The 17,497-nt window shown below is 40.7% G+C and overlaps 1 protein-coding gene across 3 annotated transcripts in view; it reads left to right on the top strand.

The window, feature by feature from the left end:
• The window catches only part of LOC149451104 (transducin-like enhancer protein 4), a 224,396-nt gene that overhangs the window by 153,139 nt on the left and 53,760 nt on the right, over positions 1 to 17,497 (top strand). For all 3 annotated transcript variants that reach the window (XM_089691104.1, XM_089691105.1, XM_089691106.1), the window contains one exon: positions 16,418 to 16,537. In XM_089691104.1, coding sequence (XP_089547230.1) covers positions 16,418 to 16,537 — 120 coding nt within the window. The remainder of the gene's footprint in view (positions 1 to 16,417; positions 16,538 to 17,497) is intronic.

A 17,497-nucleotide genomic window follows, 5' to 3' on the forward strand; every position in this document is an offset into this window, starting at 1 on the left:
TCAACGAGTAAACTATATAGAAGTTACACATTTGCATGTCATGACTAAAAACTGTTCAACAAATGGAGGCCTAGAAGCAGTTAGTACTTTGTACAGTATGTTCAATCCATTCCTTAAGTCTCACTACAATGTGCATACATTGCTTTGTCTTTCATCTTCAGGAAGAGCTCTGCCTGTTTATCACTAACTTTTTTTTTTTTTTTTGTGTGTAATGTTTCGCTTCTTAATCGCGTATCAATGGATGTAACCCATGTCTGTGTGTTTATATTCTTTACAGTTCTTTACTTCATTTTGTATTACAATTTCTAAAGACTTATTTTTTTTTAAGTACAGTGGTTAAATGTACTTATTCAGCCTGATCTCTTTACATTAAACTTAATAGCCCTCTTAATGCGGAAGTGCAGCTTGCATTGAAATTTCAAGTATTGATATTGCTGTCCCGCTGGCTCAGGCAAAATGTAATAATCTGTTCTCCCGGGCTTTTCCAGCATGAGGGCTGTGTTAACCATGTAATGGCATAGTGCTCTAAGATCTTGTCACTTAATTGAATTAAAACTTGCACTGCTAATTTATGGAAAATGAATTTTCCATTCTTTTAAAGAGGAAGTGGTTCTAAGCTTTGCCTGTCCTCAAATTGTTATACAATCTGTCCACCTTCTAAACCAGCTCCAGATGTTGCCTCGGCTTCTGCTCTCAACTTGTATGGTGTTTTTTTTGGCATACGCAAAGTCCAAGGTTTGTTCCTTCTCACTGAAATTAAAAAGCACAGTCACATAAACTTTAAAACATGCTTCATTTGAAATTCTGCAAATCGTTCGCTAAACCTGTACAATCTAAAGGATAGAGTGGCCACCATCATATGTAAGGATAAGTTGTCCGTAAGTGCAGCAGTCTTAATCTTCAGCCTGCTTGCAGGAGGGCTAAATTTTGAACAGGTGCCCAAGTAAGACATTTTTAAAAAGTGCATTTATGCACACATTATTTGGCAAATTACTTAAAGCTGAACTCTTTCCTGTCACTTTTAAAGTGATTGTTTGGTCCAAGCTGGTCAAAGCAAACAATTCCGTCACTAACTGCTGCAGTGGTTCTATGAGTTGTATGTACTGTATATAGCTTCAGCTACATACAGTACACGGTTCTGGGTTCCAGCTGTGAGACAGACTTCCCTTCTCACACTCGGAACAAAACCGTGTCGGGCTGAGTAGTGCTCAGCCATTCATAGGCTGCTTTGTATTCTGTGAATGAATACAAAGCTTCCTCTGATTGTATGAGGCAGAGATTGTAATACAATCAGTCCGCCTCAGGCAATCGAGAGATCACCAAAAGAGCAAGAAACGCGTCGAGGTTTGACACAACATCCTCTGATGTCACATCTGGCCTATGGAATGCACGCCGCTCTGCAGCTTCCACCCAATAATAAGGCTGTGTACTCCAGTGTTTCTTTACTTATCCTTTAATAAAACATCGTACGGTTTTACACTATGGATACCCCTTCTTGCTCTTTGTGATGAGTCCATCTCAAACTTGCGGTGATCTGGAGAGAACCAACTTCATTGGGTTATGCCCCACAAGTGTAGTAGACCACTCTAGAAACAGATGGTCATCAGCTAAGGGTGAGTTTTAGTCCCCATTTGGGACTTTTATAACAGCAATTTATGTTGTATATTACTGTAATGTTTGAGTCGTATGCACATGATTATATGTATAATATTAGTGCGCTGTCCGCCTAGACCTTCACCTCCGTACATGGAATATCCCATACTTCCTGGTTCCCACTAGTATCTGGCATCCTCTGCCTTTTAACGCGTTTTATCACATGGACTTTCTCAGGAGATGGTCTTGAATGTGGCAAAGTGAATTATGAAAGATCTGTTTCGATTGATTGCCAAACTAAATGGATTTTGTCTCATTGAATTTGGTTCATAGCCCTTTATTTTTTAAGGCATAAACATTTGATAGTAGCCTAGCAAATATTTTTTATTTGATTACAATAAATTGTATTTCCTGAATGAGATTGCTTGTGTTGTGTTTTAATCTATACATAATTCACAGGAAATATTGAAGATTAAATATTTTAGATATATTGTAAAGACATCTTTGTTTTTCTTCTATTTCAGGTTGTTAAGTTACTTTTTCAACAATATACCATTTCTTATCTCCTACTGTCATATTAACCTGCACAATATGAAGTGTTTTGTTTATAAACTTGGCAGCTTGGTGCTATATTGAGCACCATTTTGTGTCTTTCTGTTCTCCTGGAAATGTGTTTTATTCCCCTTACCTGAGTCTATGGTTTTCTGCTGTTCTCTGGAGAAAAAACATTTGTTAATCCAGTGTGCCATGCATACCAATTAGTCTTGAGCTATGATTATGCTGTCTGAATGGCACCAAGCATCTTCTTCTCTTTCCTTTACCTTCGCACTATGCCGCTTATTTGGAGATCGGGAACTGACGTTCTCTGAGATCTATTTCTCCTTTTGATTCATAAGTGTCCCCAGGCTCATTCTGACATATTATTTTTCTAGCTGCTCAAATCTTTTTTTGGAACTTGTGTGGAAGCTTTAGATAACTCATCATTGAATAATATAAGTTGTTCCACTCTTCCTGCCCACAACAGCCAAGTTTAAAAGCAGGAATAGCTTACCTCAGGGATGTTATATTGTAGATTGCCTTTAGAAAGCCTTTTAAATCTTTGCATCTGGCCTAGGGAGGCTAAACAGTGGCTTAGAGGCCCGACCAACATTTCGAAATCTACAGGCAATACACCAAAATGAACAATAAATATATAAATGAAAAGTTCTTTAGCAGTGTCCTTTAGTAATTGCACTCTTTAGAAGAGGTTTCTTAAGCAGTCGGATCTATAAGAAGAACCTGAAGCATATAGGCAGCAATGTCTTGCTTTTTTGTGGCCTTTGTTCAGCGGTTAGGTATAGTGTACTTCCATCCAGTAAAAGCTTCCACTTTGTCCACTAAATACTCGATTATCAACATATCTTTACTTGTAAGCATTTTCTTTAATTTAGTGCATTGGAATAATAAAAAAAAAGAAATGCACAGTGGTGGTATACACGCAGTTTTACTATTCCAAGACCAGATCAAGCCTCATTCTGACATGTTTTACCAAATTGGGCCTCAATTTTAAACCTGAACTCTAGGGTTCTCATAATTTATTTTTTTTTTTTTTCAGATCCTCTCATCAGCTGCTATAAAACCATTGATACAGTTTAAATCAATACGCTTTTTTTTTAATCCTGTAATTCCGGGGCCCTGTGACATCATCATGCAGGAGATAAAAATCCTTGTTTCCATGCTGCGAGAGGAGACTTACTTCATTGTCATAGGTGACATCCATTTGGGTATTGTTGTTATTATACAGGATTTATATAGCGCCAACAGTTTGCTCAGCACTTTACAATATAACGGGAGACAATACAGCAACAATACAGTTCAATACAAAAGGGATAGGAGGGCCCTGCTCCTTGGAGGTTACAATCTAGGAGGGAGGGGCTAGTGATACAAAAGGTAGTAACTGTGGGGGATACCAGGGTATAAAGAACTGTGTGTCCCATGATGCTATAGAAAAAGCAGGAAGTGGTGGGAGTGTGTTTTGGGTGGAGGTTGGGCTGAGCTGAGAGCAGATCTGGAGTTGAGAGAAGAGCAGAGCTGGGTTCTGACTCTTATCAATGGGTAGTACAGACTGGGATTCTGACTCCCAAGACCTGTTTACTACACTCACCCAGAACTATAATGGCGAAGCTACTAGACTGGTGGCTGTGGGAGTGCATAATGGCAACAAGTCTTACAAAATGGAAATAACAGGGAATGAAGCCTGCAGTTTAAATAATGCACATTCTTTTTCTCTGAAACTATTGACTGAGGAAACGGAGTACATATCTGCTCAAGGTAGGGAAGAACCAGCAACAGCATGGAAAAAGGTTTCTGCCTGGAGTTCAGATTTAAAGTGATATTTTGCACAGAGCAGCCCAGATCCTCCTTTTCTCGGATCACCCACTGGTGCTTCTGCTAGAGCAAGCAGCTTACTTCTTTGGAGCACCGGAGCAGGCTTGCTCTCGAGCCACTGCTCTGTGTTCATTCACACATGGAGCATCGGGGCCCCCCTGCCCTTATTGGCTCACTATCTGTTATTGACAGTAGTGGGAGCCAATGGCTACCGCTGCTTTCTCAGCCAATGAGGAGGGAGAGATCTGGGAGAGCTGAGGCTCTCGTGCACATTTCTGGATCAAGATCTGGCTCAGATAAGTTTTAGGGGGGCTGAGGGGGCTGCTGCACACAGGTTTTTTACCTTCATGCATAGAATGCGTGAAGGTAAAAAAAACCTTGAGCCTTTACAACCACTTTACGCTGTTCATACATTTAAGCTGACCAAACACTAGCAGATTTCTCCATCCACACAAACGAGGCGTCGTTATATAGCATTGGAGGAGGCAGCAACTAAGTAAAGGTATTCCAAAGAGAAAGTTTTACAAATTAAAAATGGCTATTTTAGTACAGGAATTCTCATTTTTGGACCATACTAGACTAGTAGGCAAAGTCATTTCTGTAAATCAGGGCTGTGAGTCCCCAGTGCACAGACTTCTGTAAAACTGAAGAAGAGGGACTGTGGAGTTACTACCTAGAGCAACAATTCAGCTTTCCTTACGCAGTTACTTGTATAACTCCAAAATCATGGCTTTTTCCTGAAGACACTTCTCCACTGTTATGTTATTCCATTGCTTATTTTAATGTGGTGTTTGTTTTTTGCTTGTTCTTGTACCTTTTTTTTTTTTTTCTTCTTTTTTATCAACCTTTGACTTAAGGTCTGAATTGGATAAATGCTTCTTATTTTAGTTTTTTTTTTTTTTTTTTTTTTTTTTTTTTTAACTGTGTGCTCTGCTATACTTAATGGAGTGGTGCATATATTGTTTAACAAATTGGAAGTGGTCATTCTCAGCGTGTTATTTTATCATGTTAAATGGAGCAGAGAGACTTCTCTCTAACATGTCAGTTTCGCAGTTTCTCCAGTGGAACAATTTGACATCTTTTTCAGTCCATTATGAATAATGTTCCCTGCTGAATTATGTCACCAATACTGCACTTCATTAGACTTCAGAATTCTTTTATCAGTTCTGCAGCTTGTAGAGGAAAAGTGACAGATCGAAACTGTTAGTTTTCCATCAGCAATAGTCACTAAGGAGCACCGAATAGAATAACTTTACACATGGGGCTATTTATTAAGCAGTGAATGTGACATTCGCCAGACATTCTCTGGTGGAGTAACAGTCCCTGTCATTTGAAACATAAGGATCTGATGTATACACTTGAACAGAATGTTTGAGGAATATCAGATTCATTACTTAATAAACAGAGATGAGCTTGGATTCAGTCTGAATGTGGAAATTAGCCGTATTGGTGGGTCAATGAGCTGTGAGTGGGAGATTTTCCACCCCACATCTGCACATATGCAAAGGTGTGGGGTGCTTGTGACATTAACCACTTGCCCTCCAGAAGATTTAACCCCCCCCCCCCCCCCCCGCCGACGAGGACATTTTTTGCTATTCAGCACTGCACTATTTCAACTGGTAATTGTGCGTGGTCATGCAACGCTGTACTGAAAAAAACATTTGTTTTTATTTTTTTCACACAAATAGAACTTTCTTTTGGTGGTATTTGATCACCACTAGGTTTTTTATTTTTTGTGATAAGACCAAAAACTTTGACGGAAAAAAAAAAGATATTTTCTACTTGTGTTTGTACAAAAAAATCCAATAAACTCAATCATAAATTTAGGCCATAATGTATTCTGCTACATGTCTTTAGTAAGCAAAAAACAAAACAAAATTCCAATACGTGTATATTAATTGGTTTGTGTGAAAGCTATAGCGTCTACAAACTAAGGTATACAGTTAGGTCCATATCTATTTGGACATAGGCACAATTTTAGTTTTTTCAGATATTTACCAAAACATATTCAAGCTCTTAAGAGCAGACATCCCCCCTTTTTCAAGGGACCAAAAGTAATTGGACAATTGATTCAAAAGCTGTTTCTTGACCAGGTGTGGGCTACTCCTTCATTATTTCTTCATCAATTAAGCACGTAAAAGGTCTGGAGTTGATTCTAAGTGTGGTATTTGCATTTGGAATCTATTGCTGTGAAACTACATCATGCGTTCAGAGGAGCTGTCCATGCAAGTGAAACAGGCCATTGTAAGGCTTCAAAAACGAAACAATTCCATCAGAGAGCAGCAACTTTAGGAGTGGCCAAATCAACAGTTTGGTACATTCTGAGGAAAGAAGAATGCACTGGTGAGCTCAGCAACATAAAAAGGCATGGACGTCCATGGAAGAAAACAGTGGTGGATGATCGCAGGATCCTCTCTATGGTGAAGAAAAACCCATTCACAACATCCAGACAAGTGAAGGACACTCTCCAGGAGGTGGGTGTGTCATTGTCAAAGTCTACAATCAAGAGAAGACTTAACGAAAGCAAATACAGCGGGTTCAACACAAGGTGCAAAACATTCATAAGCCTGAAGAATAGAAAAGCCAGATTAAACTTTGCCAAAGAAAAAATTTTAAAAAAGCCAGATCAGTTCTGGAAAAGCAATCTTTGGATGGATGAAACTGTGATTAATCTGTATCAGAATGATGGGAAGAAAAAAGGGTGGAGCAGGCTTGGAACCAGGGGCGGACTGACAACTCATGGGGCCCCTGAGCAAAAGGGGATCATGGGGCCCCTGTGTCCTTGCTCAAAATCAAAAAAAGCCTATGAAAAAGGTACCAGGGGCATCTCATGGGGGCCCCTACTGACCCCGGGCCCTCAGGCAGTGCCCGGGTTTCTAAATGGTCAGTACGCCCCTGCTTGGAACAGCTCATGATCCAAAGCACACAACATCATTTTGTAAAACATGATGGAAGCAGTGTGATGGCATGGGCATGCATGGCTTCCAGTGGCACTGGGTCATTGGTGTTTATTGATGATGTGACAGAAGACAGAAGCAGCTGAATGAATTCTGCAGTATTTAGAGCTTAATCAGCCCAGATTAAGCCAAATGCAGCATAGTTGATCGAAAGGCACTTCACACTACAGATGGACAATGATCCAAAACACACTGCAAAGGCAACCCAGCAACATTAAAAGTTGAGCATTCTGCAATGGCCAAGTCAATCACCTGATCTCAACCCAATTGAGCATGCATTTCACTCGCTGAAGGCAAAACTAAAGGCAGAAAGACCCACAAACTAAGAATTACTGAAGACCGCTGTAGTTAGAGCCTGGGAAAGCATCAGAAAGGCGGTAATGTCCATGGGTTCCAGGCAGTCATTGCCAGCAAAGGATTATTAACAAAATATTAAAAATGAACTTTTTATTTATGATTTTATTAATTTGTCCAATTACATTTGAGCCCCTGAAAATGGAGGGACTGTGTATAAAAATGGTTGCAGTTCCTAAAATGTATACTTGATATTAATGTTCAACCCCTTTGAATTAAAGCTTAAAGTCTGCACTTCAAAGTCATTTAGATTGTTTTGTTTTAATTTATTCTGCTGGCATACAGAGAGCCAAAAGTGTGAAAATTGTGCCTGTGTCCAAATATATATATATATATATATATATATATATATATATATATATATATATATATATATATATATATATATGTGTATGTGTATATATATATATATATATATATATGTGTGTGTGTGTGTGTGTGTGTGTGTGTGTGTGTGTGTGTGTGTGTGTGTGTGTGTGTGTGTGTGTATATATATATATATATATATATATATATATATATATATATATATGTATATATGGGCCTAACTGTATATATTGGAATTGTGCTGGTTTCTCACACCGCATTTCAATCGCACTGCCCTTGCAATCTGCAGTGGGTGTCAGTGCAAACTTAATGACACCCCAGATGCAAGTTGCAAACATGGGCTTCAAATGTCGTATTCCTCTTGTCAAGCCGCTCCTGAACAACAAACAACATCAGAAGAGTCTTACCTGGGCTAAAGAAAAACAGACCTGGTCTGTTGCTCAGTGGTCCAAAGTCCTCTTTTCTGATGAGAGCAACTTTTGCATCTCATTTGGAAACCAAGGACCCAGAGTATGGAGGAAGAATGGAGCAAGATGCTTGAAGCCCAGTGTGAAGTTTCAGTGTTGATTTGGGGAGCCATGTCATCTGCTGGTGTTAGTCCACTGTGCTTCATTAAGTTCAGGGTCAACGCAGCCGTCTACCAGGAGATTTTGGAGCACTTAATACTTCCTTCCGCAGACGAGCTTTACGGGGATGCTGACTTCATTTTCCAGCAGGACTTGGCACCTGCCCACATTGCCAAAAGCACCAAAACCTGGTTCAATGACCATGGGATTACTGTGCTTGATTGGCCAGCAAACTCGCCTGACCTGAGAGAATCTATGGGGCATTGCCAAGAGAAAGATGAGACCGAACAATGCAGAAGAGCTGAAGGCCGCTATTGAAGCATCTTGGTCTTCATAACACCTCAGCAGTGCCACAGGCTGATAGCTTCCATGCCAAGCCGCATTGAGGCAGTAATTGCTGCAAAAGGGGCCCAGACCAAGTACTGAGTACATATGCATGCTTATACTTTTCAGAGGTCTGATATTGTTCTATGTACAATCCTTGTTTTATTGATTGCATGTAATATTCTAATTTTCTGAGATTGTGGATTTGAGGTTTTCATGAGCTGTAAGCCATAATCATCACAATTATGACAAATCACAGCTTGAACTATCTTGCTTTGCATGTAATGAGTCTATCTCATATATTAGTTTCACCTTTTAAGTTGCATTACTGAAATAAATGAACTTCTGCACGATATTCTAATTTTTCGAGTTTCACCTGTAGCTGCTTGTAAAAACAATCGGCTGCTAATTAGCTGCTAGGATTGCTTTTTCATGAAATCCGTCCGCAAACTAAAAAAAAAGAGATACCAGAATGATGCCTGTTACTTCAGGCATTATCCCAGTAGAACTACTCAAAGTCCAGAGATGTACCAGTATGTTGCTGGTCCTTGTTGGACATATATGTAACAGCAGAGAATATCTTAGATTGTAAGCTCCAAGGAGCAGGGCCCTCCTAACCCTCTTGTATTGAACTGTATTGTTGCTGTATTGTCTCCCTTTATATTGTAAAGCGCTGAGCAAACTGTTGGTGCTGTATAAATGCTGTATAATAATAGGTATATGATAAATCTGGTCTGTGGACCAATATGACCGCAACACATTCTTTTTTGTAATGCACATGTTGAGGGTTAGGCCCCAAAAAGTTTTAATTTCAGAAACTGAAATAAAAATGGGGGGGTAGTGGTTTTCTGGAATCTGCCTATTTATGAGAATTATGTACTATGTTGTCGGTCCCTATAATTAGTATATATATATATATATCCAAGCTCTGACAATATTGATGGACGTAATATACTGCAATATTAGCTATAATTCCCCCTTTGTAATGTACAGCGCTGAGCGAACTATTGGCGCTTTATAAATACTGTATAATAATAATAACAAACACAATGCTCAAAGGTCTTTTTCATTTACAAAGGAAGTAAAACACTAACAGAGAAATCTAAACCAGTTTTACAGAGTATATAGAAATAAAGGCAAAAATGATCCGTTACGTGCGTTCGTGCTCAAAGTTGAGTATCCTTTAGCTCAGTCCTGGATAGAAAGAGGACAGACAGAAGCAAGCATGGCCGGACCTGCATTTAAAAGCACTCTGACTCATTAGGAAGTGTAGTTCTACCCCAGTCATCCTCCCGGAATTATGTCATTGTCTCCACCAGGGGACACTGCTATATTGCCAAAATGCTATGACCCAGGTCAACATTTCAGTCCACATCTGGTTTCTTCTTTCTGGCTAGAAGCCATGTAACCTGTCCTTTTTAATCTTTGTCACCTGGAAATCTGGGCTGAGGCTCTCTTATCTCCATGCCCCACTGCTGGGGGTCCGTGTGAACTCCCAGGACAAGGATTTTGGTATGCAGCCTTTTGTTACACATGCCCTGTTGTAAACTCCTATTATACTGACACTCAAAGATGACATCCAACAGGCCAAATGGTTCTTTGATAACCAGGCAGTAAGAATCCATAAATAACTGGAAAAAAAAAATATATATATATATATATAAATATATTCTATATAGAGATAGAAACATGTTGGTTTCCATGCGGATTGGTTGGCAAGAGCTGAATTTGGGTGGGCAGCGATGTATTGCTGTGCATATAAATTGCTTTGGCCGGCAATCAATTTCTGAGGACAATATACTAAGGAGGCACTAGTGCATAGTTCTGTAACTATATATAATATATATACACACACACTATACCAGTAATGGCTGTGATCAATGACCTATAGTGTGCAGGCAATCTCATGCTAGCTGACCCTGGCTGGGAAGGGTGCTAACTGACCCCAACACTATCTGATGTCACTAGTGGCATACAGTGATCATCATAGCTCACCAGGAAAAGAAGCAAAGCTGTTATGAATCAGATTGATTCATAACAGCTTTGCTAACCTTTTGATCATGTGTTTGCATAGCGTTCACATGATCACTGGTTCCCGTTCACCTGGATCTTCATTCCGCTGTGTCCAGAGGACACAGTGGTCGCAGGTGGGGAGCGCTGCTCTTCCCTATGTTAGTACAGCCAGAGCGACATACCCGTAGGTCGCTTTGCCTGTAGCTGCTGCCCATGTGCAGTACATTGTGGGCAGTAAGCAGTTAAATTAATTTAGCCACATGTTCCCTCAGTCTTTCTCTTAGGCGTCTTGTGGTACGCCCTACATACTGCAAGTTGCAAGGGCATTGTAGTAGGTATACCACATGTATACTGGTACAGGTAATAAAATCCTCTATCTTATAGGTATTGCCATTTACCATAGAGCTGAAACAGTCATACTTCTTGGTAAATCTACTACATAGGCAGATTACGCATTTTTTACAGGGATGGAATCCTTTCATATTTGAAAAGAGCATTGATATTTTCAGGAGGGTCGATACTATTAGGAGCTATCTTATTTCTGAGTGGCATAGCTTTTCTAAATGCAGTCTCTGGTTTTTCTGGTAAAATTTGACTCAAAACTGGGTCGGATTTCAAAATTTTCCAATTATTGTTGATGACCTTAGTGATGGCCTTATGTTGAATTGAATAATTAGTAACAAACGGGCAGACCCTCTTTGGTTTTTGTATAACTTTGTTGTTTAACCCCTTTGCGCCGGCCGCACACAAATGTGTGGCCGCCCGGCGTCTGGGCCTAGACGCCGAGCGGCCGCACATTTGCGTCCATGTAACTAAATACATATGTGCTGAGAGCGCGCCCCCTGCGCGCTCCCAGCACACGTGTGGTACTCACGGAAAGGTCCCGGTCCGCTCTTTCGAACGGGACCTTTCCCGATCATGTGACCGCCGTGACACGTCATCACGGCGGTCACATGATTCCTAAGCCACGCCCCAACCGCCCCGCCTCCCGGCGGCTGAATCTCTTAAAGGGCCGGGAGGCATCGGCGGGAAGGGGTTAACATAGTCTCTCTATTGGAGTTACCTATGTCTACCATAACCTGGTTCAGCATGGGCCTATCATACCCTTTTTCCAGGAATTTAGCTTTTATAATAGAGGCTCATATTTTATAAATTTTTATCTAATTTATTTATTACCTAATGATTAACTCTTGCACCTATATTTAAACATATAAACACAGGGGAGATCGTGATCTTAGTATACAAAGTGTCTTCTTTGTTCACAAAGGTTAGGCACTAATGTTTTCCAACTTATCCCCGTAGTCAAATCTTCAGCCTTTTTTCACAAATAAACATTATGGTGCACTGAGATATATAGCAGCTGAACTGTCTCACTAATCTGCGCTAACTGCCAATAAAATGGCGCCGCTGTGCACGCATATCTGCCAAAGACATAGGGACATAATTGCTATTCCCGGTCTACGATAAAATGGCGCGCGGCATATCGCGCATTCGCGAAGAGTTGGCAAAATGGCAAGCGCCATTTTCAAACATAAATAGAAGGGAAAGGACGTCCCCTGCTGTAAGCCCGCACCCTATGACTAAGTGTTTCGCACAAAGCGCGTCTTGGGGGCTACAGCAGCCTAGACGTCACGCCACCGCTGGTGGCCATCCTGAATACTATTGGTCAGTGTGTTTTTTACATTTATATGTATTACTCGTTTTCTGTGGAATAAATATCACCCCTTATGCAGTATCACGCTATGTGGTGTCCTTCATTGGGCTCTCCCTGTAAGTGCCGTCATTTGCAGAGCCCATTTTAGTGATGACCCAACGCGGTGATACATACTAAGGGACCCCAGAGAACCTTGCACAGACTCGACCAGACACTGTGTTACCTGCCTAAGGACCCTAAGGGTCTATTGGAACCTGGCCTAATCCGGGAGCAGATGACCTTGAGTATACCCGATGAGACAAGATAATATCTCAAATGTGTATTTATAGAGCACTTCTGGTGAGTGCGCATTTTGTTTATTCAGTCACTTCATCTGGCACCCTTGAATCAGTTACCCATACACGTTGATTGTGATCTTGAAAGGATCCTCACGCCTTTTTTTTTGGGACAATTTATCACCATTAATTTATCACCTGTGGGTGACATACCTAGCACAGCACAATATATTCTTTATTTATTCTTTTTACAATATTTCATATGTTTATGATGATCACTTTGCACTTTATTATGGATATTGTTTTGTCTTAGCGCTGCACCTTATTTTAACAAATGCACTGTACTTGGTTAGTTACCTCAAATCCTGTCACTGCATTGTCTTGGTAACACCTTCCAATTTAAAAAAAAAAAAAAAAGAGGCAGGCACATGTTAAACCCATATCTATTGTACCCATTCAAGTAGATCTAGTTTATTTTTGTGATTGGGAGCACCTAAAAATAAGCTGTTAATCCCATGGTTTTTATCACCCCCTTAAGAACTGAAAAGAAAGCTGGACAAGGTTGAACACATGCTGCCCCTGTGATACTCTGCTTTGCTGCTGCTGCAGCAAAAATTATAAGCGTTTGGTGAACAGTACCAAAAACTAGATTTACTTGGCATCCTATGCTAGGGAAGGTGCTACAGTTATATCTACATGTTTGACCCTGGTCTCTAGAGTCGGCATATATCCACCCACAGAAGCTGGTTGTTCACATTATCCTGATCCTTGCGTAGTACCACCTATAGTGAAAAAGGAGTACCACCAGCTGAACACTCCATATTTTGCTGTAGGCCATCACGTTTGCATCCAGCAACTGGTATATACAATGGAATGTAACATACGAGTGACATAAAGTACCTTTTATATGAAAGGTTTGCGAATTTGAAATAAGCCATCTTAAGATCAGGGTTTAGGATAAATTAGGACATTAGTCCTAATTACTTTTGCACTGTTCTGTTAATTTTTGCATTCCTCTTTCTTTCTTGTACTTGGAGCTGACATGAGTACAGTGGTTTGAAGGAGTCCCAATTCAGTGTGGGTGTTTTTATTTCCAAACCATGTTTATGATCCACACATGTGAACAGCTTCTTCTGTTGAAGAATTTGTAATTCTGTACAATCACTTTTGTGATTTGTATCCACATTTGCCTGAAAAGAGCAGCTAAACTCTGATATGTTATCTGCTTTGCCCACTCTGCTCTTTCCTCCTGTTTGCATTTTCCAGGTCAACACATGTGCAAAAAGCAGAAACTGACTGGCTTCTAGTGCTGCCTCTCCCTCTCCTAGTCTGAGTGCCTGCATATATTTTTATGTACAATGAAGTGTTTTTATCACAACTTTCCTCTGGCTTTAAAGGAGAAACACAGCCAAAGCTAGTTTGGCTATACTTCTGTGGATCAAAGGAGTGCAGTTCATTCTGCACTCCTGTGACCCCTTTCAGCTGACAGTGGACTAAAGTCTGCTGCCGGCTGACGTCACTTATCCGGTCCAGGCTGGGTGGAGGAAAGGCCAGATGTCTTGATCAGCCCCTGGCTAAGCTTTTCCCTCGCGCCCTTCACAGCCCAGCACTCCGGTGAGCACTGGAAGGGGGGGTTGTTCAGATCAGATAGCAGTTCTCAGGGAGAACTTGGCGATCAGCCATGTCTGATCACTCAGTTCTCATCCTTAGAGCTGGCGAGGGACAGATGCAGCATCGGATCAATGCTGCATCCACCTAGGTCAGTGGTGGGCAACCTTTTTTTTCAACTGAGCCAAATCTCGCCAAAACCACGATTGAAATTTATTTTGAGAGCCACATTTTTAAAACTGAAAATACATCCTCCATATAGTAATTCATCCCCCATAGTAATTCATTCCCCATATAGTAATTCATTCCCCATATAGTAATTCATCCCCCATATAGTAATTTATCCCCCATATAGTAATTCATCCCCCATATAGTAATTCATCCCCCCTATAGTAATTCATCCCCCCTATAGTAATTCATCCCCCCTATAGTAATTCATTCCCCATATTGTGTCAATTCACTTACCTTTGCTCCGCGCGTTCCTCTCGCCGTGTTTTCGCGCCGTTCCGGGCTTCAGGGCGGACTGTGAGAGGAGAGGAGTTCGTCACGCTGCCCCGCCTACATCCTGACAGCCAATGTTTGCCACGCTCCGCGGGCCGGATTAAAAGGTCCGCCGGGCCGTAGTTTGCCCATTGCTGGGCTAGCTGCAGAGTCCTGACTTTTGGGGCGGCCGCCCGAGAGGAGGGAGGGGAGCGGGCGCCCGGCACACAGAAGAGCCGCATTAAAGTGTTTAAAGAGCCGCGGCTTGCCGACCACTGACCTAGGTAAATATGATTAAAAAAAAAAAAATTCTCTTTTAAAATTAAAGGCTCAGGCTTGATTTACTCCTGCGTTGCAAGATCACTTTTCAGAGAAAGACCGGTGTGACTGACAAGCACTCAGGGGGCAATAATGCCTCCTCCTGAGTGCCTGTTTCTTTGTGTGTTTAATTTTTATTTTTTTACAGCCAAGCAGGGCTTTTCATGGGGAATACTGCATTGCAACTGTGAGTTTAGTGTTTGGCTTGCTTTTGATTGGCAGTACCACTGCCACACAGGATGGGGCATAATTTTTGCTGTCCTGCAAAGCATTGTGGCAACCCTTTCTGGTTGCCTTTGCGGCCTAAGGGGAGCAGTTAAATGCGAAGTTCATTTTTAGTAAAAAGTAAAGTGTGCATTTATTATTTTTTATTTTTACACTGGAGCTCGCAAAGCCCCAGTAGATTGTGGTTGCACTGTCAGGCTCCTTCAGACACTGTTCAAGGTTCTCTGCCTGTACCTCTGTATGAGCAGTTACTGAGCTCCAGGAATTGTCAATGGACTGCTAGGACGCTGAGCAGTGTAGCAGGTGGGACTTGGTTTACTCAATCACGGTGTGGAGGTGGAGCCCACAACCATGCCAGTTTTATATGTGACATTGGCTGCAAGGACCCCTGCCAGCTACAATATGGGTGTAACATGTTGGTAAAGGTGAACCTGTTCTTTAAATTGTGGCTCAGTGGCCTATTTTTATCACCCCTCCCCCGACCACAAGTGTAAACAAGCTATTAGCCCTTACAGTTATGCTCTGAACTGTGCCATCACCTGGTTTGTACAGGCTTTTCCATATTTTTTGTATAAACGTTAAACATTAATTGTGCTTGTAATAACAAGGACCTTAAAATGATCACGCCTTATTTTATTGCAGCCTCCTCTTAGATATGTAATTGTTCTATTGTTCTTGTATGATGTTGTGCTTTGCAAACACAGTAGCTATCAATAGATTTTACAGTGTCATTTTGGCAGCGTGAGTAAAGTTATTGAGCAGTGAATGCAGAATTGTAAACCTGACCTTAGATGTCTTTCTTGGGTTTGTGTGCATTCTTCAATGAACAGTTTAACCTAAACTACATACACAAAAAAAAAAAAGTCACCTACTTTTGTCTTTAGTTCCACATTAGAGTGGGAAGGGATTAGAACACCTGTCAGGGGTTGTGTTGTTTTGTTTTCCTTACTTTCTGTCTCTCACTACCCCCCTTAGGGATATTTTACCCTCTCTGTTTGTCTTGGTTACCATTATCATTGATAGTGAAAGTAAAAGAAAATTACACATATTGGGTTGTCCCCAGAACAGCAATGAAGGGAAAATCTTCCAATGGGAACAGTAGTTCACTTGACCCTGGTGACAGTCAGGGATTCCCTCACTTTGGAAGGATTTCCACTCCCTTTTTAAGCTATGGAACAGAAAAAGTGAAATCTCCCTAATGGGTCACACGTGAAAAAAAAAAAAAAAACTAAGAGGGGTTGTACTCTCCCTTACTCTTCACAAAATAGTCAAGAAAAGTTTTGCCCTTAGTTGTACTTTACATTTTCTCTTTTTTTTTAGCCTTATTAATAGATTTGGGTGCACTTTACCTTTCAGAGCTCATCTGTGTCTCCATCTGCAAGTTTCAGAGCAGCAGAGAAGCACAGAAATTCCGCAGACTATTCTTCAGACAGCAAAAAGCAAAAGACTGAAGAAAAAGATATAGCAGCTCGTTACGTAAGTACATGAAGATAGCTGACGCCGTATTCATGGTAACAGAAGTACAAAGTAAAGTAACCTCACACCTATTACAGTAATCCTGTGTTATATTTGTGTGTTTGTTTCCTTTGTGTGTTGTATTTAAGGTTCCTGGTTGAACGTGACTGGTGACCATACATCTTATCGCTGAGAAGCAAATATGCTTTAAGGATCATAAAGAAGCATAAATATTTCCTAAGGGTGTATTTGGTTAGACTAGATGTAGTCAGGTGTTTGTTTAGTGAGATGTTAGTAAAGTTCATGTGGGTTATCTGTTTACTTTGTCATCAATATGTTGTGTGGAACATTTGTTACCTTGAACACTTTTTTTTTTTTTTTTTTTTTTTTTTTTAACTGCAGGATTTCTTTACATCAATTGAGCTGCAAAAATATTCTGTTTATTAATTGCTTTAATTTCATTTAATGAAACAAATAGAAGTGTTTATTTTGGGTCACTGCACTTCATCGACATTAATGTATCTGTTGTTTCATGCCTCAGAGAGGGTGTTAAAGTGAACTCACAGATTAGGATAATGGTTAATGCACATGAAAAAAGGACATTTATATGACTAGCATAAATCTTCATGCACTTTCCTGTGGTCGGGAAGCCGCACATGCATAAAAAGTGGCTGTATGCGACTTACTCTGTAAATGCCCATGCTTTATTGCACAGGCATTTTCCCGAGCATCCACTGTATTTCAAGAGTGCAATATATTACAAGAGTTCGGCCTCATACAGCAATCCACTTGTATGGCAGGCTGCATGTGGTACGTGTGGCTGTCTGGGCACAGGAAAGCATCGGGATGTTTTACAGTAGGCTTATAAATGCCTATTTTATTTTGTGTGCATCATGAACCTTAATTTACACTGAGCGATTGATATCACAAAATTCATAATGTAAAAAGGCAAAATGTTGGATCCAGGCTTGCTATGTTTCT

Source organism: Staurois parvus, unplaced genomic scaffold, assembly GCF_062004578.1.
Source record: "Staurois parvus isolate SC_StPar_1 unplaced genomic scaffold, SC_StPar_1.0 ptg000549l, whole genome shotgun sequence".
NCBI classification, from domain to species: Eukaryota; Metazoa; Chordata; class Amphibia; order Anura; family Ranidae; genus Staurois; species Staurois parvus.